Consider the following 26,073-nt stretch of genomic DNA (forward strand, 5'->3'; position numbering starts at 1 on the left):
AAATGCATGAATTTAGTGCCCAGCAGTTTAATACTTGGAATTAAGGCATCCTGTAATTGTTTCTAAATGAATGAGTGATGAGTGGCAAGTATTAGGCATTATGACAAATGTCAGAGGCCCTACATTGAAGGAGCTCAAAGTCCAGTGGGGAAATAGAAGTATACAGTTTTCAAAGAGTAGGTAAATTTTATGATAAAGCTAAGTACCAGAGCAGTCTAGGTGGCTCAGTCTGTTTACATCAGACTCTAATTTTGGCTCAGGTCAGGATCTCACAGTTCGTGGGATCAAGCCCCATATCAGGCTCCACATTGACGGTGTGGAACCTGCTTGGGGTTTTCATACTCCCTCTCTTTCTGCCCTTCCCTGCTCATGCACGCACATGGGTGTCCCCTTTCTCTTTCCAAATAAATAAACTTAAAAAAAAAAAAAAGCTAAGCACAGGCCTAGAATCTTAGTGGAGAGGTGCTTTTACTCTGATGATGTGGGTTTAGGAATCCTGGAAAGGGATGACTTACTGAGTTGACCCCTGAAGAACTAAGAAGTTAAAAAAAAAATTGGGGTGCCTGTGTGGCTCGGTCAGCTAAGCGTCCGACTTTTGATTTTGGCTCAGTTCATGATCTCAGGGTTCACAAGATCGATCCCTGCCATGGGCTCTGTGATGACAGCACGGAGCCTGCTTGGGAATTGCTCTCCTTCTCTGTCTGGCCCTCCCCTATGCATGCATTCTTTCTCTCAAAATAAATAAACTTAAAAAGAAAGTTAAAAAAATTGCTGATTACCATAAATAAGTCACATTCTATGCTGTGAAAAATGTGCTGTGGTATATGCTTGTCGCACCCTGTGGTTTTTCTTATCATTTATGACAATTACAATTACATAATAGTATGTACATTTGTTTAATGTTTTTCTTCCCCATTGAACTTCAAATTTTGTGAAAACAGGGACCATGTGGGTGATATTGATGACATTATTCCCAGCATTTAGCAAGTGTCTAGTGCAGAACCACTCCTGAGTTCATGTTTATTTAGTGAATATGTCAGTTATTCTTTACTGAATGTCTCCTATTTTTTCTCATCTGTTCTTATTTCAACAATAATTAACTTAGTATTTTGCTTTTTCAATAGTCCCTTCCCTACTTCTTAATCACTCTCAGAACAAGAAAAAACTTTGTCCGTTAGAGTGAAAAGAGTAGGGGCTTGGAATAAGAATTAAAATGTTCTCTTCATATTTGACTGTGGCACTTTGGGCAAGCCCCTTAACCCACAAGTACTTGTGTCCTTTCAAGTAAAGAGAAGAAAAATTGTACCTACTCAGTGCTTTTTGTGCTGAGCAGACATAAGAATAAAGTGTCTTGATATATATGAAAACTTCTTTTTTTCCTAAAGTTTATTTACTTATTTTGAGAGCGAGAGAGCAAGCAGGGGAGGATCAGAGAGAGGCCCAAACAGGCTCCACACTGCTAGCTCAGAGGCTGATGTAGGGCTCGAACTCAACGAACCATGAGATCATGACCTGAGCTAAAATCCAGAGTCAGACGCTTAACCAACTAAACAACCCAAGAGACCCTACATGAAACCTTTATAAGTGCTCATAAAGCACTTAGAAATCTGAGACTTCAGGGGCGCCTCGATGGCTCAGTCGGTTGAGCTTCCAACTCTGGTTCAGGTCACAATCTCACAATCTGTGAGTTCGAGCCCCACATCGGGCTCTGTGCTGACAGTTCAGAGCCTGGAGCCTGCTTCAGATTCTATGTCTCCCTCTCTCTGTGACCCTCCCCCGTTCATGCTCTGTCTCTCTCTGTCTCAAAAATAAATAAACATTAAAAAAAAAATCTGAGACTTGATAGTTAAGTAGCTGACTCTTGATTTCGGCTCAGGTCACGATCTCACAGTTTGTGGGTTCAAGCCCTACATCAGGCTCTGCGCTGACAGTGCCGAGCCCGCTTGGGATTCTCTGTCCCCGTCTCTCTTTGCCCCTCCTCTGCTCGTTCTCTCTCTCTCAAAATAAATAAAAACTTAAAATTAAAAAAAAATAATAATCTTAAAAAAAAAAGATTCTGAGACTTGAATGAGAAGTTGGAGGTGGGGCGCAAACCCACAACCCTCAATTCAAGAGTCACATGTTCTTCCAACTGAGCCAGCCGGGCATCCATTTGTTTTATTTTTAAAAAAACTTTTTATAGGTAAAATTGACACAATAAACATGTATTTAAAGTATACGTGTCAAGGGGCGCCTGGGTGGCGCAGTCGGTTGGGCGTCCGACTTCAGCCAGGTCACGATCTTGCGGTCCGTGAGTTCGAGCCCCGCATCGGGCTCTGGGCTGATGGTTCAGAGCCTGGAGCCTGTTTCCGATTCTGTGTCTCCCTCTCTCTCTGCCCCTCCCCCGTTCATGCTCTGTCTCTCTCTGTCCCAAAAATAAATAAACGTTGAAAAAAAAAAAAAAAAAATTTTAAAGTATACGTGTCAAGGGGCACCTGGGTGGCTCAGTTGGTTAAGCGTCTGACTCTTGATTTTCCCTCAGGTCATGAGGTCACGGTTCGTGTGTTTAAGCCCTGCATCGGGTTCTACACTAACCATGGGGGCCCTGCTTTGAATTCTTTCTGCTCCCACGTGTGCATGCACTCTTCTTTCTCTGTCTCTCAAAATAAATAAACTTAAAAAAATTTAAAGTGTATACATTGATAACTCTGACATACATGTGTACTGTGAAACCATCACCTAATCAAGATATTTACACTGATTTTGTAAAAAATTGCATATATCAAATACAGTTGGATACAAACTTTATTCTTTTGAAAAGGTTTGGAGGACAAGTCCTGGGAAAAGGAAACCAACTGTATAGGTAACTAAAATTTGAATCTAAAAAATGAAAATATTAATAGACATGATCTTCTGGTAGAACAAAACCCCATGTAGTCATTTCTAGGCAAGTGTTTTTAGTTTTGACGTTGTTGCCTGTGACCATTCAGTGCTGTTAGCTGATAAATTCAATGTGGGTTGACATGTTATGGCGTTTCTGTAGTTTTTTCCAGGTCATGAGTCTCGGGCTACAGAAGCTCTGTGTTGGGCAAAAGGACAGCGACTCTTCAGTGGTGGACTCAATGGAGAGATTATCGAGTATGATTTGCAGGCATTAAACATCAAATATGCCATGGATGCCTTTGGAGGACCCATTTGGAGCATGGCTGTCAGCCCCTGTGGCTCTCAACTTTTGGTCAGTAAGCAGCTATTGGTAATTTAAAGCAAGAATTCTCTTGTGCTCACTTAAACATTCTTCCCTGTGTTTACAAGAGAGTAAAGTTAAGTTATATTATGACATGTAGCAACTCCATTCTGAAGTGGATTCCAGCAACCATGATGCAAGATTGGAATTGATATTGGGAATTAAAAATCTCTTGTCCTGGGGCAGCTGGATGGCTTGGTCGGTTAAACGTCTGAGTCTTGATTTCAGCTCAGGTCATGATCTCATAGTTCGTGAGTTTGAGCCCTGTGTCAGGTTCTGCATTGACAGCTTGGATCCTGCTTGGGATTCTTCCTCTCTCTCCACCTCTTCCCCACTTAAGCACACTCTCTCGAAAAACAACAACCAAAAAAACTTTAAAAAATCTCTTGTTTTTTTTTACATCATTTCTACTGCCACTTTGGACCTTGTTTATTCATTTATGAAATGAGAGGGTTCGTTTGGTTCAGTATTTCTCAAACTAGTTGGAATTGGGAGATGTGGAGGCTGTTTTTTGTTCTATTATGCTTTATGTTTTATGATAAATATCAATTCAGAATATGGCATGTTAATACGGAATTCTTCTGTAGATTGACAACACACTAATGTATGTTACAACTTCTGAGAGGTCCTTCCACAAGTTGACTTGTGGAACTGTTTTACCACAATGTCTCAAAAATTGAGTGCAGACTGAGAAGACTATCCCTCCCCCCTCACACAGACTTATTAAAATGGGTGTTTCCAGAGGTTTCATTTTTCTGGGATAAGCCTATGATTCTTGTTTGATTTGTACTAATTTGTACTATCTTGATGTTTCTTCATTTACATTGTATAGTTAATAGGTGTTTTATTTAGGCTCTGGGTCTCTAGCAGAGGTATGCTGTGAAATCCTACTTCTATTCCACGTCCTATACAGGAATTAGGCCACTGATTAGCCTGTTTTCTGGCTAGGATGTGAAGCCTGCCAAGAATACACTACCAGTTTCTTGGTAGCAGTAATTTTTTTTTTTTCTGTCACAAACGACTTTTCTCTTTCGCAGCAAGTGATAGCTTCAGGGAAGAAACGTTTATATTTATAAATACATATATTTAGTTAGGTAAAATGCTTATCTTCTCTATTTTCCTCTAATAGGTTGGCTGTGAAGATGGATCTGTGAAGCTATTTCAAATCACCCCAGACAAAATCCAGTTTGAAAGAAATTTTGATCGGCAGAAAAGTAAGGGTCATTTTGGTGGGGGCAGTGAGTAGCCTCAACAAGAAGTTATGTTTCTGTGCCACTGGGGATGGGCTGTTTTCCCATGGGTCCAGGTAATGTTTTCTCTCCACACTAACTTTACCTCAATATAGGGTATGTGCTCGAAGCCATCCTCCACTCAGGCTTTCTCTGTCACGTTGCATAGTGGTGGTTGCCTGCTTAAGTAATATGGTAAACTAGAAATCCAGAGTAGGAAAGCTAATGTTTCTGTGTAAGTCACTTTGTTCTCACTTTTTCTTTTTTTTCTTTGAAGTTGTAACAGAGTGCATAAATACTAAAACCTAGAATTTGCAAACAGTTGTCCATGTTCCACCCCGTTGACACCTCTAGAGCAGGGGTTGGCAAACTATTTCTGTAAAAACAGGAGATTAGTAAATATTTTAGGTTTTGTAGGCCATATGCTCTGTCAACTCTCTTGTTCTATAAAAGTAGTCATAGATAAATAAATGGGTATGGCTGTGCTTTGGTAAAGCTTTATCTATAAAAATAATTGGTGGACTTGATTTGGCCTTTGAGCCATAGCTTGCAGACTCTTAGAAAATAATAACTATCCCATGTATTCTGTGTCTGTTAGTAATATTTTTCATCTGCTAGTCAGAGTCCCTTTTGTTTTTAATGCCTTTTGGGTGTTCTTTTTTTAGTTTTTTTTTAAAGAAAAATATTCTTTATTTAAAATATCTTTAAGTAACGTCCACTTCCAACATGGGGCTCAAACTCACAACCCGAGAATAAGAGTTACATGCTCCACCAACTGAGCCAGCCAGGCTTGGTTTTTTGTTTTTTTGTTTGTGTTTTGTTTTTTAAGTTTGTTTATTTTGAGAGAGAAAGTGGTTGGGGAAGGTGCAGAGAGTGAGAATCCCCAGTAGGCTCCACACTGTCAGCACAGAGCCCAACATGGGGCTTGAACCCACAAACTGCGTGATCATGACCTGAGCCAAAATCAGGCATCAACGCTTACTTGACTGAGCCACCCAGGTGTCCCTTGGGTGTTCTTTTTTAATTATAAAGGTGATATAATGCTTATTCAAAATTCATGTGCTTAGCCAAGTGTGAAAGAGAAAATATCTCATTCTGTTCTGTAGGCAACATTTTGGAAATAATCTTCAAGACGTGTTTGTATGTTCATATAAATGAATACACACGAGTGCTTGTGCTTGTTTTTTCACTTGGTGTATCACAGACATCTTTCCATGCCAGTCATGCCAGTCTACATGGCATTCCATTTAATGGTGTTCCATAATTTATTTACCAAGCTCCTATTGATGGATTTTTTTGTTTTTCACTACTGCAACCAGGACAGCAATGACTATTCCAATATACATATTTTTTAACACTCCTACAAGTATTTCTCCTTGATTAATTCCCAGTAAAAGTGCTGAGCCAAATAAGCATATTTAAATTTTGTTATGTTCTTAACAGGTCACTCTCAAAAGGGGTCGCCCTCAAAAGGTTGTGTTTCTTTATACTCCCATCAACCGTTTCTACATTATTAAAGTGATATTAAATACTTCATTATGGATTCCAGAGTTGGGCAGAGTTGATCCTCATCTGTTATAAAACAGTCCTTCACCAGAGCATAGTAGATGAGAGCTAAGAGTGTAGAACGCCATACCTGTAGGTAATTGTCAAAGGAGAACTCAGTTACCCTTTACTGTGTATTTATGTGTATGTCCTTTTCTTTTTTTGTTGTACAACTCCCAAGGTCGCATCCTGAGTCTCAGCTGGCATCCCTCTGGTACCCACATTGCAGCTGGCTCCATAGACTACATTAGTGTGTTTGATGTCAAATCAGGTGACTGTTTTTCTCAGTTCATTTGGGGTTTGGGTCTTGATTCACATTGCTAGTTTCCAAAAGCTTGAGCCCTTGTGCTTTTACTGACCTCTAGGGCCTAACCTCTCTTTAACCTTCTGAGATGTTAGCCATGGATTTCACTCCTTTCTTGGATTGCTACTGCTGCTTTTGGGGGAATCCTGTTTCTTCAATCAGATGGATATTTTTTATCTTATTTATAATAAGAATTCATTTGAAAATGTCCCCTGGAGCAATAAGACATTTACTACGAAGGATCAGTTAAAATACTTGTGTATACCAGACCTTGGTAAAAGTAAGTGCCTCTCTGAGGAACACTAGGTCTTAGCACCATAATTGGTGAGGCATGAGATCAGAAAGGTAGAGAACCATCTACTTTCTCTGTTCTTGGCCTGAAAAATTGCAATATGGAATCCTTCAGTGATGAGACTGACTTCAGCTTGTTCAGTAGGCCCATCTGTACTCCCATCTAAGATGGGAAGTAAAACAGATCTGGTTTGTCTCGTTTTTCTTTTTCCTTCATGCTTAAGCAAATTTTTTATTGTCTGTTATACACGCATAGTCAAAGAAGAACTCTTTGAGGCTTGTTACAAAGAAGCAGGAGTCCCCCTGTATTCCTTCTTTCACTCCTCAAAGGCGACCACCTGTAACTCTTAGCTAATTCTTTGATGTTTACTTGCACATATATAAATGTATATTTATACATTTGACTCATCAGATTCTTCCAGTTGCATAAATTAGGCTCATATAAATCTGATTTTCTTTCTATCGCTTTTATCTTTTTTTTTTTTTTTTTTTGATGTTTATTAGAGAGAGAGCGTGCACACAAGCAGGGGAGGGGCAGAGAGAGAGGGAGACAGAAAATTCGAAGTGGGCTCTGTGCTGATGGCAGAGAGCCCTGTGTGGGGCTCAAACTCAAGAACCATGAGGTCATGACCTGAGCTGAAGTTGGACGTTTAACTGACTGAGCCACCCAGGCTTTTATCTTGAATGATTCTCTCACAGAGCCTTCTTTTATTTTTTTTTTGTAGCTTATTTATTTATTTTGTAAGAGAGAGTGTGTGTGCGTGCAGAGGTGGGGCAGAGAAAGGACCCCAAGAAGGCTCCGTGCTATCAGCACAGAGCTGACTCACAACCCTGGGATCATGACCTGAGCCGAAATCAAGAGTGGGACACTCAACCCACTGACCCACCCAGGTGCCCCTCCCCCTCTTATTTTTCATCTCTTTGACTTTTTATTCTGTTTCCTGAGAGTTTTTCTTTATCATTTGTTGATGGACTGATTTTGAAGATTTTATTTTTAGGTACTGTCTGTACTCAGTGTGGGGCTCCAACTCAGAACCCCAAGATTGAGGGCTGCACGCTCTACTGACTGAACCAGCCAGGTGCCCCTTATCTTTATCTTTTAAGTCCTGTACTGAGTTTTTCATTTCTGCCATTTCCAAAGTTCTTTTTGGTTTCCTGAGTGTTTTTTTTTATAGTGCTTTTTTGTTTGTTTCCTTATTTACTGCCTTCTCTTTCTAAGGCTATTCAAGATTATATTTGTCAAGTATTCTTCATCTTAGCTGTTTTCTCTCTGGTATTCATTTTTTTTCTGGTATTCTCTCTGGCCTCTGCCTTTCATATTAAAGCTTTGTTCACCTGTCTGGTGATGGCTTTCCTCACCACAAGAGTGGAGCTTACTGCTCGTGGGCTCCACTGAAGAATGATCTGACTGGACTGTTAGTTTGGGAAAACTCTAAAGAGACTGGCTTTTTAAATCATCTTCCTTGTGCTGGTCATGTTTCCCAGAAATGTTTTTTTAATTCTCCTGTTTGATGATGATATGCCTTTCCACATAAATTCTGAGAAGAAAACTAGTGTTCTCAACATTCAGTTAGTAACATTTCACTTTATTTCCCATATTGTAATCCTACCCTCAGTTGTTCCTGGTATTTCTCTTCAGAGAGTAAGTCTCCAGTTTTGTTTGAGGTGGAGTTGGGGAGTTGCCTGGCTTTTTAGTTAGGGGATAGGTATCTGAAGGATGTTAAGTTTCATAAACTTACTTTCAACCTAATTTCTCCTTTTAGTTCCACTTTAACTTCTGTTTCTAGAGTTTTGGGCATCAGCAGTTCCCAAGTCTTCTAAGGATTTCATGGTATAAATCAAGTGGCTTCTTGTCTTTCCCCACTGTTGACTTGAGACATACTACTTTTAGGACTCTGCTACATCAGTTACCATTCCATGTTTGCTTTTTTAATTCCCCAAATTTTGTACTGTTTTATTCTCCCCCTTTCCCGTGGGGTTTTAGAAAAGAGCCAAATATCGTGCACACTGCAGTTAGGCAGTTTTAAGTGAAGTCTCAAATGTCTCTTTCAATTTCACCTTCCCCTGCCCCTCCAAATTTCTGTCTCCAGCTACCCCTCCCACCTCTCCCCGACAATCTTCAGGTAACCATTTTGGTGTTCCGAAACTGAGTTTACCACAACTACTATAACTACTGTTTACTGGCTGTTTGTGCTATGTGCTCAGGCAGCTGACTTAATAGATGCCTACCACAGGCGGGTTTTGAAGACAAAAGAGGTAAGTACCATTCAAATTTGGGCTTTTCTTATTTTTCAGGGAGCGCTGTTCATAAGATGCTGGTGGATAGGCAGTATATGGGTGTGTCTAAGCGGAAGTGTATCATATGGGGCGTGGCCTTCTTGTCTGATGGCACTGTCATAAGTGTGGACTCTGCTGGGAAGGTGCAGTTCTGGGACTCAGCCACTGGGACACTTGTGAAGAACCATCTCATTGCAAATGCTGATGTGCAGTCTATTGCCGTATCTGATGTGAGTATGGTCCCTGTTTTGAACGGTTACTGTATAACCTGGGGGATGAGTAGGGAAGGCTGTATCAGTAACGTGACACAAACGGTGTTCCCTAATCTTCAGTGTTGCATTGAAGGAAGATGAGTTTAGGAAAATGCATCTGAAACCCACATAATTTCTTTGAACCCTCATATTCTCTTAAAAACTAGTTAGAAAATATTCTCTAGATTAGTTAGCAGGGAGGTTTTCTTCAGACACTCCCCACCCACAGTTAATCCAGTCTGATTTAGATAGGCCACAAGTATCCTAGAAGAATCTTGAGAGGTGCTATTTTCCTCTTTGTGCAGTTCTTCTCCTTCCTATCTTGGGAAATTAGATGATTTTATTAGATGATTTTGAAAATACTAAATTTTGGGGCGCCTGGGTGGCTGGGTCGGTTAAGCTTCCGACTTCGGCTCACATCATGATCTCACAGTCCGTGAGTTCGAGCCCCGTGTCAGGCTCTGTGCTGACAGCTCAGAGCCTGGAGCCTGTTTCAGATTCTGTGTCTCCCTCTCTTTCTGCCCCTCCTCTGTTCATGCTCTCTCTCTCTCTCTGTCTCAAAAATAAATAAACGTTAAAAAAAAATTAAAAAAAAAAAGAAAATATTAAATTTTGCCTATTTTAGTAAGACTTAAGCAGACTCGTGTTGAACAAGTGTGCCTCTTCCCTTTTGGTAACATCAATTCTTAATCAGAAACCTTTGGCTGTTTTATCAGTGGGGCATGGAAAGTGACTTCGAGATTTGCTGACGAGATCCTTTGTCTTCTTAGTTTGAGGCTTGTTTGGTGTCTTAAGTGTGGACATGCAATATGAGTAGAGATCACTCATGCTGGCTTTTCTTGCCCATAAGTTGTTTCTATCCCACTTCACAGATTTTCCATGAGACCAATTTGATGGGTCTTAAAGCCCTGTGAAACATTTAGATGTCACATGTAAGTGTAATGAAGAACAAGTTGAAATGACCAAGAGAAATTTTCCTTTTCAAATAGAGTTTTGAGGGGCACCTGAGTGGCTCAGTCAGTTAAGCATCTGACTTCAGCTCAAGTCATGATCTCATGGTTGGTGGGCTCGAGCCCTACATTGGACTGTCAGCACAGAGCCACTTCAGATCCTTTGTCCCCCTCTGTCTGCCCTCCCCCTGCTCACACAAGTGCTCCCTTTCTCTCTCAAAAATAAATATTTTTGAAAAAGAAATGTTTAAAAAAATCGAGTTTTGATCCAAAATGGTTGTAATTATTAAACTTAAGACTTAATTATTAAATTTTGTGCCATTAAAAAAATTTTTGTAATGTTTATTTTTTGTGAGAGAGAGGGAGACACACAATCTGAAGTAGACTCCAGGCTCTGAGCTGTCAGCATAGAGCCTGACACAGGGCTCGAACTCACGAACCGAACGGTGAGAGCATGACCTGAGCTGAAGTCAGAAGCTTAACTGACCGAGCCACCCAGGTGCCCTGGTGCTTTTTTAAAATGTAATCACTCAAATATTATGCACATGTTTCAAAGACCAAGGAAGATGTGGATATTTGTTACTATGTAACAATTACGAGAATACATTAAGGGGGAAAAGTAGCACAGTATAGTGCATGAAGTTGTACATAGTAGTGTATTAAGAAAAGAAGCAGATTTTGTATTAGATATTTATGTTTGATATTTTCTGCATATGTAGTTTTGCTAATATATATACTTATAATATTTCTGAAAAGATTAAAAATGCTAATGGTAGGGGCGCCTAGATGGCTCAGTTGGTGTGAGTGTCTGACCTCAGCTCAGGTTATGATCTCGCAGGTTGTGAGTTCAAGCCTCTCATTGGGCTCTCAGCTGTCAGCACAGAGCCCACCTGCGCTCCTCTGTTCCCCCTCTTCTCTGCAACTCCCCCACTCACTCTCTTTCTCTCAAAAATAAATAATAATTTAAAATAATTTTTTTTAATGTTTTTATTTATTTTTGAGACAGAGCATGAGCAGAGGAGGGGCAGAAGCAGGCTCCAGGCCCTGAGCTGTTAGCACAGAGCCTGACGTGGAGCTTGAACCCACGAACCGCAAGATCCTGACCTGAGCTGAAGCTGGATGCTTAACTGACTGAGCCACCCAGGCGCCCCATAAATAAACATTTTTTTAAAACGCTAATGGTAATAGCGCCTGGGTGGCTCAGTCGGTTAAGCGTCCGACTTCAGCTCAGGTCACGGTCTCGCGGTCTGTGAGTTCGAGCCCCGCGTCGGGCTCTGGGCTGATGGCTCAGAGCCTGGAGCCTGTTTCAGATTCTGTGTCTCCCTCTCTCTCTGACCCTCCCCCGTTCATGCTTTGTCTCTCTCTGTCTCAAAAATAAATAAACGTTAAAAAAATATATATATATTTAAAATAACGCTAATGGTAATTTTAAAGTTGGGGCTGGCAGGCAGGAGGCAGGCTTAATTTGTACTGTATACCATTTTACTATTTGATCTTTCTTCTACCATGTGCCTATAATTACTGTATTGCATTGAATCATTAGATACAAATGATTGTAAGACATGCCATAATTTTGTTATCACGGGAAAGAAAAAACACTGCCAATTAAATTATAACAGTGCTTTTCTTGAAATGTAAAATTTGTATTTTGTAATACACACTATTATGATTTAAACTGACACAATGTTTTTTTAATCAGAGAATTTGGGGGCACCTGGGTGGCTCGGTTGAGCATCTGACTTTGGCTCAGGTCATGATCTTGTGGTTCGTGGGTTCGAGCCCCATATCGGGCTCTGTGCTGACAGCTCAGAGAGTGGAACCTTCTTCAGATTCTGTGTCTCCTTCTCTCTGCCCCTCCCCCGGTCATGCTCTGTGTTTCTCTCTCTCTCAAAAATAAACATTAAAAAAAATTTAAACATAGAATTCATATTCTTATAAATTATTATCATTCTTGTAAATAGTTATTCTCTAAATAGCTCTTATTGAAGAGCTTTTTGAGACCAAAGCATAACATTTTTATTATATTAGTCTTGTGCATATATAACCAGGAAAGTATGAATGAAATAAAGTGAATAAGGTTTTCCCAAAACTTCTTCACATGTACAGATGGACTCTGAATCACCTTTCAACTCTGTCATCAGGGTCCATGTTTCCCACACATGCCTCTCAGCCATCCATAGTGTTGGTAGATGATGTCCTACTGTAGTCCCAAGATTTTGTTTCAGGTTTTTGACAACCAGTCTGCAAGTTTTTGTTGTTTTAAGTAGGCTCCACACCCAACTTGGGGCTTAAACTCATGACCCTGAGATGAAGAGTTGCGTGTTCTACCGACTGAACTAGCCAGGTGCCACCCATTCTGCAAGTTTTGATATTGCTCTTTATCTGAAAATAATACATATGCATTAGGTTGAAAGCTAGAAGATATCCTGATTTCAAAGATAGTTAAATGTGGACAAATATGTGCCTGAGAGTCAGTAAACTGTTATGTATTTTTTTTATTTTTATTTTTTTAGTGGAAAAATGTAATTGTACAAATTCCAGCCCTCAAAATGCTTATCATACCCTATGAACTAGGGCATACTTGGTTTTGAACCCCAACTGTAGCACTTAGGCTACTTGGGCAAGCTGCTTCTCTCTAAATCTTAGTTTCTTTCTTTGTGACAACAGGGATGCTAGTAATACATACTTCATAGAGTTTGGGAAGGATTAATTGGGTAGTGCATGTAGAGTGCTAAGTGCAGTACCTGGCACAGAATGAGTGTGGTATTGGCATTTTCACATCTTTTTTGAAATTGATCCTAATTTCAAGGGTTTTCTCCACTACATTCATTCTCTTGCCAGCACAGTTGATTATTTTTAGATATCTTTTTAATGGGTTTTCATTGACTGAAGAGTGGATGGTGGCAAATACCCAGTCCTTTGATCTTCTTAGATGTCTTTCACCCTTATCGAGTAGGCAAGTACTGATTCCTGCAGAGAGTTGTAGGGAACATTTGCTTTCATTTAGAGGTCAGTCTTGAGATTGTTTTTCTGTGTGAAACAGTCACTCTGTGATTAAATTAGGACACTTCCCCCTCCCTTTTCAGGTCAGCGTTCGCCTTGGTTTGTTCCCTCTGTGCCCTGAGAAAGGCGTTTTCTTTTTTCCTTTTCGGTTCTTTTATGATTCTACTTTGGGGAAAGATGATGTGGAGTGAGTTAGAGTTGTCTTTTTGGTCCCTCTTTTTTGGTGGGACCTTGTACAAACTGCCGCCCCCCCCCCCCCCTTGTATATAAATAAACTGTTTAGTTGGGTGTGGAGGACAGTGTGTAAGTTCCTAAGCTGCTCAGTATCTCCACTCTTCCTTGGATAATGGTTTTCAAGTAGTATCCTTAGAGCAGGAAAGGGAGAGGCTGGTTTGGGTTAAGTTATATGCTGTCCTTCAGATATGCTTTCCTTCTTTCTCACAATCATGTGCCTGCAAATTACCTCAAACAGAGCTGGCACAAGATTGAGGTGGTGTGGTGTGCCCAGAGCAAAGGCTTTGAAGGCAGATGGCCATGTGTCTTTGTCGTATCTGTAGACCTCTTGAAGTTCGTTTCCTTACCTGTGTAAAGAGCTATTCAATGATGATGGCGGGGGGGGGGGGGGGGGTGGAGATAAAATCATTACTCATACAAACATGAAATGGAAATGTCAGAGATTTTCTGTAACTCATTAACAAGGAAACCAGTAAGATGTTATAAGCAGTTCAAAGGACAATTTCACAAACACAGAGTTCTATACAGCCATTAGGAATGCTGAAATGAGTTTACAAATTGTTGCAAGACTCCGTGTCCACAGAGCAGTTAAGCAGTTGCATTCCATCAGGCAAACTTGTTTGGCCTAACTCTCAGTACTAGAGTTTACAGAGTTGTAAACTGGCTCCAAGACATTCAAAGTGCTCCCTGAACAAGGATACCAGTATTTGTTATGCTTCTTTCTTTTTTTTTTTTAATGTTTATTTATTTATTTTTAATTTATTTTTGAGACAGGGAGAGACAGAGCATGAATAGGGGAGGGTCAGAGAGAGGGAGACACAGGATCTGAAACAGGCTCCAGGCTCTGAGCCATCAGCCCAGAGCCTGACGCGGGGCTCGAACTCACGGACCGCGAGATCATGACCTGAGCCGAAGTCGGCCGCTTAACCGACTGAGCCACCCAGGCGCCCCTAATGTTTATTTATTTTTGAGACAGAAACAGAGCGTGAATGGGGCAGGGGCAGAGAGAGAGGGGGACCCGGAATCCAAAGCAGGCTCCAGGCTCTGAGCTGTCAGCACAGAGCCTGATGCAGCGCTTCAACTCATGAACTGCGAGATCATGACCTGAGTTGAAGTCGGACACCCAACTGACTGAGCCACTCAGGCGCCCCTCTTACATTTATTTCAAAGTCATTCACACTTTCTCCTTGTAGGGCAAATGGTCACTTAACCTTGCAGGTTACTCAAGGACTAGAGATTATACGACATATATATGGTTCTTAACACAGCGAGTGTGTAGTTGATCCAGCTACATGTTCATACGTGTTTAGATATCTCATTTTTCTTACCTGACTAACCTAGTCTTGGTACTGTTTGATTGGTTAACTGCTGGTCCAGGTTCCTAGGTTTATCACTGCCTTATCAAAGATCCATCCTATTTTTTTCCCCTGCTCAAAGTTAAATGTTTTTTTTTTTTTTATATGGGAGTTAAGATGAGAATGGTTTTGAGTATACAAAGGAATTTTAAAAATTGTGGACATATTAAGACCTTTTAAAACTAACACAAATCACAGTGTTCAACATCCTGGTGAGAGAGAGCCTAAAACTGAGGACCAGGCACCTGGGTCCTTGTGTGATACCCACCAGGCTACTTCCCTCCCTCCTCAGCCCACCCTCTCTTCATCCCTAAAAAAGAAGGCAATGAGCTTCAGGTTTTGACTACAGTTTTGCAGTCTTTCTTCCATTATTCCCAGTACTTTTTTTTTTGTTTATTGTTTAGTACATAACAGAAAATACGCCATTTTAACCATTTTTAACTACAATTCACTGGCATTAAGTACATTCACAGTGTTGTGCAACCATCACCTCTGTCCATTTTCAGAACTTTTTCATCACACAAACTGTACCCATTAAAAAGTAACTCCTTATTTCTCCCTTTTCCCAGGCCCTTTTAAAACCTTTATTCTACTCTCTGTCCCTATGAATTTGCTATTCTAGGAAATCTAAGTGGAATCATATAATATTTGTCCGTTTTTGTCTGAGTTATTTTACCTAGCATAATGTTTTCAAACAAAGTTCATCCACATTAATACCATTATCACAATTTTGATCCCTTTTTAAGGCTGGCTAATACTTCATTATATGTATATACTGATTATGTTTGTTCATCTGTTGATGTGCATTTGGATTTTCATGTTTTGGTTTTTGTGAATAATGCTGCTATGAATATTGGCGTACACGTATCTGAGTCCTTGTTTCCAAGTCTTTTGATGATACGTTTTTATTATATTAAATTTACTCCTAGGTGATCTTTCTTGTTGTTTTTCTAGTGGGGTCTAGTTTGTATGTTTGAAAGCACTGTAATCGTTTGAGGTACACATTGTTAATTTTGTCAGTAGAGGGCACATTATTACCTGTGTGTGAGCTTGCTCCTCTAGTGGAATTGTCAGCTTCTGGAGGAAAAAGACCCCCTAACCTACCTTACAGTTTTGGGCATAGGTTTTCCCTTAAGCTGTGCAGACAGAAAACCTCAGGGAATATTTTTCAAACTGGGCCCTGTTTTGCTCAAATGTACCTCCCTAATGATTTAATTTCTCAGCAAGAAGACAGTTTCGTGGTGGGCACAGCCGAGGGGACAGTATTCCATTTTCAGCTGGTCTCTGTGACTTCCAACAGCAGTGAGAAGCAGTGGGTGCGGACAAAGCCATTCCAGCATCACACACATGATGTCCGAGCCGTGGCCCACAGCCCGACGGCACTGATATCTGGAGGTGGGTTGCACTCGCTGCCAGGCTGCCGCTTTACCTGGCTCTGGTTACTTTCACGTGGGGCTTTTTCCAACTCTGCTGCCTTCCCTCTCCCCTCCCACTGCAGGCACTGACACCCACTTAGTCATTCGTCCTCTCATGGAGAAGGTGGAGGTTAAGAATTACGATGCTGCTCTCCGAAAAATCACTTTTCCCCATGTAAGTATTGTCCCCTGGCCCCCACCGTCCCTCTGTCCTATAAGACTGAGTACAGCTCACGCTTTCTGGGCAAATCTATAGGACTTGTATAGTTACCTACCTTCTTCGTTCTTCTGTTTGTGAGGTAAGCGTCCTGTAAAAACATTTACAGGGGCAAGAGATGTACAGCAACACTCCTAGTTCACTTTCTGGGGAAATCATTCCCTCTTCTGGATAGTTGTGGTTTAGGGAAGTTTGTTTTTTTGTTTTTAAGGCTGGACTCTATTATTCTGGGTGGGAGCACGAAAATCCAGGCTTCCAGTGTTCCTTTCTAGGTAAAAGGACATCTTCCCAAGCTAGAAACCCTTCTCCCCGCTACCTGCTTCTACGTTCCATTCAACCAGTAAACGTTACTGAGTCTACCTCCTCATTGTCTTGTGAATCTAGTCATTTCTCTTTACACTGCCATTATCCTAGTTTGAATCAGTGTCTTTTCTCAACTGCATTCACCTGTTAATGATCTCATTTTATTATATTTGCTCCGTTTCAGCCTGTTCTCCATTGATCCATTCAAAAAACAACTTTGCTCATCATTCCATGCTTAAAAGCTTTTGGTTGGTCCTTCAGGATAACCTAATTCCTTAGCATGGCCTCTGCAACCTGTCTTGATCTGGCCCGTCCTTCAGCATCTTCTCTCCCCTCTCTTGTCCAACACATGCTTCACCTCATCCCTACCCCCACCTAGTTTAGTGTGCTGAAAGACTGTTTTTATTCTCTGTAATGCTCTCTTACCTTTGAGCTATTTCATATGCCATTCCTCTTGGAACGTCCTGCCCTACCTTTTTTTGCCTGATTTGTCTTTACTAATGAGCCTCATCAGGGCTCCTGGCTTTATGAGGCTACATTGGATATCCTTTCTACTTTTTTTCACTACATGCTGTGCTTAGTCCTATTAAAATTCTTAACACACTTGGTGCAACTGCCTGTTTAATTCTTTGTCAATCCTTTTAGACTACAAGCTCGAGGGCAGTAGCTATATTTTTATTTATCATTATGCTCTTAGATCCTAGGACAGTACTGACATATGGTAGTACTTAGGATATTTTTATGAAGTAAATGGATTTCATCAGTAAAAAACGTGCTAGGATGTTGCTGCTGTATCTAGTACTGAGGCGATAAATAACCCTGCTTATTTATCACTTTTCAATTCTTGGATACAGCGACGTCTCATTTCCTGTTCAAAAAAGAGGCACCTTCTCCTTTTCCAGTTTGCTCATCACTTGGAACTGTGGCGACTGGGATCTACAGTTGCAACAGGTACAGTGAGAGAAAGTCTTTTCCACTAAGAGGACTGGAGAGAGAAGCGAGGGATTAGAATTGCAGTTGAAATTGTGCTTGTGGAAAAATGGAAGTATTTTTCTGTCTTTGGCAACTTCTGGTTTTCCCAGCCACGGGAAAGACCAAAGGAGTTCTTCAGAGTGTTAGAATTGTTAGCAGGTTACTGGGTCATATGCTAAAAGTTTATGATTCTGTAAGGTGCCCTGCAGGGCATAGTGGAGGTGAGGGTTGCCCTGGGAGCAAAACAAGCTGCTGAAAATGACAAGATTTAATATTGGGTGGCGACAGCCCTGCATTGAGAAGGAGGAGGTCACGTGGTTCTTACTGGGGTGATAGTCTAGTGGCTTTTTGTATGACCAGTTGAGAAAACGTTTGGGTTCTGTTGTTTTATAGTAGATAGGAGGGTTTTGCTTTAGGTTCCAAAATGAGCAAATGAAGCTGAAGTCGAGGTCTCACAAACCCCACTCCCACCCACCTCACTGCCTGGCTGTGTGTTAAAGCTTCAGAGAATTAGTGATATACCTTGGGCCACATCTGAGGCACCTAAATAGAAGCTAACAAAGTACTCACTGCTTTCCTCTTTATATAAACCCAGAAAACGGGGTTTACTGTGTCAGACATTTTTTTTATTTCCAGTGGTAGAGATTTCGTTCTACCCAGAAATGACTTTTTAGAAGAAAAATGTACAAATAACGTTTCTTTGAGAGGAAAAACTCAGGGAAATTTCTTGTTCCAGGAAAGAATGGGGATACCCTTCCACTTTCTAAAGATGCAGATCATTTGCTGCACCTCAAGACAAAGGTAAGGAAGTTTTATCTGTGTGTCCAGGCTGTGAAATCCAGAACCGTTTTCTCATAATGAATTTTGAGGGTTAGTTGACATCATAAAAGTCTGTAAAATCTTCAATTATTTGAATGAAGTACTTTGTCAACAGAACTGGGTTTTCTGTGATTATAAGTAAGGCATGCAGAATTTATTGGATGAATGAATACAGAAAATTGGTGTGTTGTTGTTGTTATGTAAGTAACTTGTGTATTTTTTATAAAATTGAAATGGTAAAAGAGTATACAATGAGAAATGAGCCTCTTCCTTACCCAAATCCTGGTCCCACTCTGCCAATAGTTTCTTACATGTCCTTCTAGAAAAAATTTCCACCCATGTGTGCAGGTGTATATCCTTCCTTTCTACAGTAATGAGAATATAACATGCACACTGCTTTGTAATTTCCTTTTAAATGTCTTTTTTTTTAAGTTCTATTTTTTTTTTTTTTTTAGTAATCTCTATACTCAACATGGAGCTTGATCTCATAACCCTGAGATCAAGAAACACATGCTTTTCCAACTCAGCCAGCCAGGTGCCCCTAAATGTCCTTATTTTAATTACACAGATATTTGCAAATACAGTTTTACTGTGAAGAATTTATACACTGTTCATAGTTATGTTCTTGAATGCCTCTTAAAATTCTAGTCCACTCTCCTGGAATAATTACTTGATTAGCTGTTTCTCCTTCCAGGTATTTTTCTATGTGACAGTGTATATGTATGTATACATACATACATATAATTAGATATTTTGGGAGTTTTTTTGAATTATATAATGTTACACTGAACTTTTCCTTTGTTTTTCAGTTTTTTTTTTTTTTTTTTTTTGCTATTTCTTACAGGTTGTTAGGTATCATAGACAAAATGAAACAAACATAACTCAGAAAATTAGTTTTCCAAGTCACCTGGCCTACAAAACCTTACTGTATTAAATGCTTTTCTTCTCAGGTTTCTAGTTAGGTTTTAGTATGAAGCCATCTTTAAGGTACACAAAGGGCTGAGAGAAGTTCACATATTCATAGACCTCTGTTCTTGGTTTTGGAAATCAAGCCACACCATTCAGGTGCTGTACCTCTGAAATAATCCTAGTGACACATAGCATATGTGTGTCAAGATTATGTGTAGTTATTTGTAGTTATGGCCAGAGTGGCAACAGCTTGAGGATTCATGTCACAGTGAACCTTGACATAATGAAGTTTTTCATGAATATTCATCCTGATTTCTGACATTGCCAGGGTCCTGAGAACATTATTTGCAGCTGTATCTCCCCGTGTGGAAGTTGGATAGCCTATTCTACAACTTCTCGTTTTTTTCTTTATCGGTTGAATTATGAACATGACAACATAAGCCTCCAAAGGGTAAGTGATAACCCAATGTCTGGTTGAACAAGAAAAAATTTCTTCAGTGTGTGATTTTTGTGTGAAGCAGAACATACTGAGTATGAATCATGAAAAGCTATTTGGAGACAGCTGTTTATAAAACAGTATTTTATTTCCATTTTGAATAGATTATGTTTTTGGAGGCATAGGGAAATGCCAGAAAGTGGCAATAAAGCATAGGCTTTTGCAGAGATGAAAGGGGGGATGGAAAGGTTATAATGGGCATGTTAGTGTTCCTTGATCAGTTGGCTTCCTTAGATCAGGGAGTATTAATGTCTTTTAAGCTAGGCTGTGATTATTTTTGATGGATTCTTGGTCTCACTTCTCTCTCTTACTGGTTTTTACTACTGGTTCACCCAAGGTTTCCAAAATGCCAGCATTCCTTCGCTCTGCCCTTCAGATTTTGTTTTCTGAAGATTCAACAAAGCTCTTTGTGGCATCAAATCAAGGGTCTCTGCATATCATTCGGCTGTTGGAAGGAAGCTTCAAGCACCTGCATACTTTCCAGCCTCAGTCAGGTGGGAACTTAGTAACTGGCCAAGGGGGAGAGTTGTCAGTCTCTGATGTATCTTTTTTTCCCTTTTAAACCTAAATCATTGTTGGGACTCCCTAATGCTCTTCTCCACCCTGTAAATACTCACATGTTTGCAATTTAAAGTAGGAGGAGATATCTGGTGAAAATGCTTGATGAGATCTGAAATGTTCCTTACACCTACTCTTTTCTCACTGGATTTTTTTAGTCCTTATTTGGGGCCAGAAATTTCATCACCCTTCAAGTTTTGTTAGCAGAGCAAGAAAGTTAAAATCATCTTAATACTGACACCCAGAAAGAACTGCCATTAATATTTTTGTGTATTTTTTTTTGTTTTAATTTTTTAAATGTTTATTTATTGTTGAAGGAGAAACAAAGTGTGATTGGGGGAGGGGCAGAGAGAGAGAGGAAGATATAGAATGTGAAGCAGGCTCCAGGCTCTGAGCTGTCAGCAGAGAGCTTGATGTGGGGCTTGAACTCAAGAGCCATGAGATCATGACCTGAGCTGAAGTCGAGACACTTAATCAATGGAGCCACTCAGACGCTGCTATTTTTGTGTATTTCTGATAGATGTTTATATATAGGTAATTTTTTGGACGTGTTAATTTTTTTGGTTGGTGGTTTTCAATGAAGATGAACTTACACATGCATTTGTATTACCTGTCACCCCTGTTCTCTGAGAGCATTAGTATGCATGACTAAGTAACTGTGTATAGCTAACTGTTGCTGAGTTCATGATTGAGAACTTAGTACCCAGTACTTGCCATGGGCCTTTTCCCTTCCCTCTTGCCCTAGATATAGCAGCTTCACTGTCATTTAGACTCCATCAGCCTAAAACATCAACTCTTTTAACTTAAACTTTCACTATTCATAAGCTGCTCCAGAAGCATACAGGAAAAGAAATCCACAAGTTAGGAGGCAGATAAATAAGAGACAGTGTATTTTGAGTGCCTGTATATGTTTTTATTAAAAACAACTTAGACTCTGTATTTGGCATTTAGCATGTCTTAAAATTAGGCTCGGCATTATAGGTACTACTTTATTTGCTCCTCTTCTTCCATCTCTTGTCCTCTTATAGTCAAGCTGGTTTCTTCATAGCCCTCAAACCTGTGTATTCCAGTCCTTGTCACTTAGCTCATGTTCTCCATCCTTTTCCACCCATCCTTTAGCATCTGGTTTATGTCTTGTTATAAAGCTTTTTCATCCTTTGGGGGTGTTGTTTGCAGCACAAATTTTGGCATATAACATCACTGTTTGATTTTTAACCCACAAGTCTTCATTTTGCCAGATTGGTTTAAAATCCCTTGATGACAAAGATGGCCCATATGTGCCCATGCTCCCTTAGTGCTAAATATACAGCAGGTACCCAATAAATTAAAGACATGCGTCCAGCCTTTTGAGCTTGCTGTTTGTCCTTAGCTTTGATTAAAAACCATTTGGTAGGAAAGGAGTTTGAAACAATTAAAATACAGACTTTAGGTAGCTGCTGCCTTGATTCTCCATTTCTCTGGTAGGCAGTGTCTCAGACTTGCGCAAGTGATGCCTTCAGGTTTATCTCTGGCTCCTCTTTACATGATGGATGGCTAATTGAATGAAAATAGTAGACTAACATGTAAGCCTTACTTGCAAAACTATCAAATTATCCAATTGTGATTTAAATAAAAGTCTTGGGACGCCTGGGTGGCTCAGTCGGTTAAGCTACCGACTTCGGCTCAGGTCATGATCTCATGGTTTGTGAGGTTGGGCCCGCATTAGGCTGCACAGACGGTGCAGAGCCTGCCTGGGATTCTCTCTCTCCCTCTCTTTCTGCCCCTCTCTCCCTTGTGCTCTTTCTCAAAAATGAATAAGTAAACTTAAAAAAATTTTCTCCCTCTTTAAAAACAATACAAAATAATAATAAATAAATATATAAAAGTCTTAATTGACTTTTGCCATCATATCCAGGCCAGGGCTGGTTGTGGACACTGAATTTAGAGATTAACTATTGTTCTGTCTGCACAGGGACAGTGGAGTCCATGTGTCTTTTGGCAGTCAGTCCAGATGGGAATTGGCTAGCTGCATCAGGTACCAGTGCTGGAGTCCATGTGTACAACATAAAACATCTAAAGGTAAGCATAGGGTGTAGTAGTAGGAAACAAGAGGAAGTTAGCCGTGCAGTTACAAGACTCAAAGCAGATTGGTATGACCTGGAAAATTAGTGGACATTTTTTTTTTTTTTAAACTAAGAATTTTTCCTGTTTTATTTGTTTGGAGCCCCAAAACTATAATCTGCAACATTAAAATCAGTCAATTGGAATAGTGAAAACACACTTGTACAAAATTTTGAAATTAAGGATTTATGGGTGATGAATTCACATCCAGATTATTTCTATATTCTGGTGAGGAAAATTCTGATTTACCCAGATGAATAGTTGCAGATAGTAACAATTTTTTTTAACAGCTTGCCTTGTAATCTCAAGGTATTTTTAAATTAAACAGAAGTTTGACAAAGGAGTAACAGGAAAATACTTTTCATTAATCAGTAATGATCTTGTCATTCACACATTGAATTACTAATGATCCCTTACAAGTTTTCATCTTCATCCTAAAAATCAGTTAAGAACTACCCAAAACTTGGAATGAGCATCAAAAGTTTATAGAATACCAAACTGCAACATTTAGTGAGTTTGTCTATTAACTGCGTAACTTACTCTTTATGACGTTGTGGCAGAAGCATGTACTGCTCTTTGAGCTTTGCCTGACACTGTAGTGTTGCACGTGTCTTGCAACTTGCATAAATGTCCGTGTCAAGGCATTAGTTTCTTTTAAATTTAGTGTAGAGCTACAGATTCCTTGTTCAATGATGTGTTTATGAACAATTCATATAGATGAGAGATAGCAGCAAAAGCTTTACTCAAGTTTTCTGTAAATGCTGTCAGTTGTGTGAGCGTTAAATTTGTGGGTTTTTTTTTTTTTAATTTTAAATAAAATTAAGGTTTATTGTTTGTGGGTACTGCCCGATGTTTATGGGAACTTCCATAGAACTCTTTTGAGTTCTAAGGAACGCTATTTAAAAACTGACCTAGACCATCAAGTCATTCCTGAAAGGAGGTATATAGAGTTATCTTTTGTGTCTGTCATTTGTTCTCAGCTTCACTGCACAGTACCTGCCTATAATTTCCCTGTGACTGCTCTGGCTATTGCCCCCAGTACCAACAACCTTGTCATTGCTCATTCTGATCAGCAGGTAAGAGATACCAGCACTTTCTAATTCCTTTCTGCTGGATAATAACTAGGAAGCTAAGATAATGACAATTTTGGAGGAGCTTTTAATTAAAAGTACTGGATGATACATAGGTAGTTTCCTCCTGTGTGAAGTAAAACTTTGTGTGTAGCCTGGGTACATTATAGGCCAGTAATATCCTTTGGCTTGATGGGCACAATGGAATGATGAAGCACTGAGATAATAGAGTAAAGATGTACAGGAAGGAGGAGCAATTTTTAAGTACTCATTTTACTGAGTGTTTATAGACTACAGATGACATAGACCCAGGTGTTAGACTGGGTATAGGATATAGTAAGGTCTTAAGAGTTGAAATGACGAAAAGATCATATATTTCACCTTCAGTTTTGAAATAACGAAATCAGGCCATAGTGAAGTCTGTTATCTGTAACAGACTTACCAAAATGAGTGCATAGCCTACTGCTTTTTTCCATACCAAGTTGTAAGAAGATCTTTAAAGTACCCGAATTGTGGGGGCGCCTTGGTGGCTCAGTCAGTTGAGCATCTGACTTCTGCTCAGGTCAGGAACTCGCAGGTCGTGAGTTTGAGCCCCGTGTTGGGCTCTGTGCTGACAGCTCAGAGCTGGAGCTGCTTTGGATTCTGTGTCTTCCTCTCTCTATATTCCTCCCCTGCTCGTACTCTTTCGCTCGCGTGCTTGCTCTGTCTCTCGGTCTCTCTCTCTCTGTCAAAAATAAATAAAGATTAAAAAAAAATTTTTTTTTAATATTTGAGTTACAGAACACATTGTGAAGTGATCAATACTTATATATTCTCATCTGTAAAATGGGCATAATACTTTCCTCACTGAGCTGTTGGAAAGATTAAGTATGATCTCACACATTGCACACATGTATATGTTCTATTCAGAAAATGAAATCTGTCATTTCAGTTTTGTGGGGTTTTGTCCTTGACTAGAGTCTGAAAGATTAGTGAAGCCACATGTTTGTCTTTGTCGCACATAAGTCCACCTGATGCCTTTTCCTGGCATTTGGTCCCATAGGGGCTTCAGTTATTAAAGCTGGTGGGAAATTTTTTATATCTTTTAGATTAGCAGAAAATCAGTAGAGTTGATAGTACACAGTGCTGGGAGGACACAGTGAGATATGTAAAAAAAATTTTAAATCCATGTAATCTTTGATTCTCAAGTTCTAATTCTAAAAGTTCTTCCTGTAGATATAAACCTTGAATTGTGCAAAAAGACATTGATACAGAGATCATCATTGCAGCCTTGTTTACAGTAGTGAAAGACTGGAAATAAGTGTCCATTAAACAGATGAGATAAGTAAATCATGGTACATCCAAAAAGTGAATGGCTTGTTATGTGTTCTTTAAGGAGGCAAGAGTGATATATAGATATAGTTATTGGTATCAACATGGGTCAGTCTCCATGGTATAATGCTAAATGAAAAATGCAACATGCAGAATAGCATATATTGTATGCATAAAATTTCTGGAAAGATGTAAATAAGAAATAGGCTGCTATTAAAACCCTCGAGGAGAAAGCAGGCAAAAACCTCTTTGACCTTGGCTGCAGCAACTTCTTACTCAACGCTCTCCGGAAGCAAGGGAAACAAAAGCAAAAATGAACTGTTGGGACCTCATCAAAATAAAAAGCTTCTGCAAAGCGAAGGAAACAATCAGCAAAACTAAAAGGCAACTGATGGAATGGGAGAAGATATTTGCAAATGACGTATCAGATAAAGGGTTAGTATCCAAGATCTATAAAGAACCTATCAAACTCAACACCCAAAAAACAAATAATCCAGTGAAGAAATGGGCAAAAGATATGAACAGACACTTCTCCAAAGAAGACATCCAGATGGCCAACAGACACATGAAAAATGCTCAACATCACTCATCATCTGGGAAATACAGATCAAAACCTCAGTGCGATATACTACCTCATACCTGTCAGAATGGCTAACATTAACAATTCAGGCAACCACAGATGTTGGCGAGGAGCAGAGAAAGGATCTCTTTTGCCCTGCTTGTGGGAATGCAAACTAGTGCACCCACTCTAGAAAACAGTATGGAGTTTCCTCAAAAAATTAAAAATAGAACTACTCTACAACCCAGCAGTTGCACTACTAAGTATTTATCCAAGGGATACAGGTGTGCTGTTTCGAAGGGGCACATGCACCCCAATGTTTACAGCAGCACTATTGACAATAGCCAAAGTATGGAAAGAGCCCAAATGCCCATCGATGGATGAATGGATAAAGAAGGTGTGGTATATATACACAATGGAGCATTACTCGGCAATCAAAAAGAATGAAATCTTTCCATTTGCAACTACATGGATGGAACTAGAGGGTATTATGCTAAGTGAAATTAGAGAAAGACAAATATCATACGACTTCACTCATATGAGGACTTTAAGATACAAAACAGATGAACATAAGGGAAGGGGCAAAAATAATATCAAAACAGGGCAGGGGACCAAAACATAAGAGACTCTTAAATACGGAGAACAAACAGGGTTGCTAGAGGGGTTGTGGGAGGGGGGATGG

The 26,073-nt window shown here is 39.8% G+C and overlaps 1 protein-coding gene across 1 annotated transcript in view; it reads left to right on the forward strand.

Annotated features, from left to right (window-relative positions):
- Positions 1 to 26,073, forward strand: part of UTP4 (UTP4 small subunit processome component) — a 32,021-nt gene that overhangs the window by 2,294 nt on the left and 3,654 nt on the right. Inside the window, exons 3-14 of the mRNA XM_003998194.5 lie at positions 3,023 to 3,214; positions 4,353 to 4,437; positions 6,179 to 6,268; positions 8,888 to 9,099; positions 15,886 to 16,057; positions 16,161 to 16,252; positions 17,452 to 17,548; positions 18,306 to 18,370; positions 19,626 to 19,748; positions 20,131 to 20,287; positions 22,303 to 22,409; positions 23,432 to 23,527. Coding sequence (XP_003998243.1) covers positions 3,023 to 3,214; positions 4,353 to 4,437; positions 6,179 to 6,268; positions 8,888 to 9,099; positions 15,886 to 16,057; positions 16,161 to 16,252; positions 17,452 to 17,548; positions 18,306 to 18,370; positions 19,626 to 19,748; positions 20,131 to 20,287; positions 22,303 to 22,409; positions 23,432 to 23,527 — 1,488 coding nt within the window. The remainder of the gene's footprint in view (positions 1 to 3,022; positions 3,215 to 4,352; positions 4,438 to 6,178; positions 6,269 to 8,887; positions 9,100 to 15,885; positions 16,058 to 16,160; positions 16,253 to 17,451; positions 17,549 to 18,305; positions 18,371 to 19,625; positions 19,749 to 20,130; positions 20,288 to 22,302; positions 22,410 to 23,431; positions 23,528 to 26,073) is intronic.

The sequence above is a fragment of the Felis catus genome, chromosome E2 (assembly GCF_018350175.1).
Source record: "Felis catus isolate Fca126 chromosome E2, F.catus_Fca126_mat1.0, whole genome shotgun sequence".
In the NCBI taxonomy this organism is placed as follows: Eukaryota; Metazoa; Chordata; class Mammalia; order Carnivora; family Felidae; genus Felis; species Felis catus.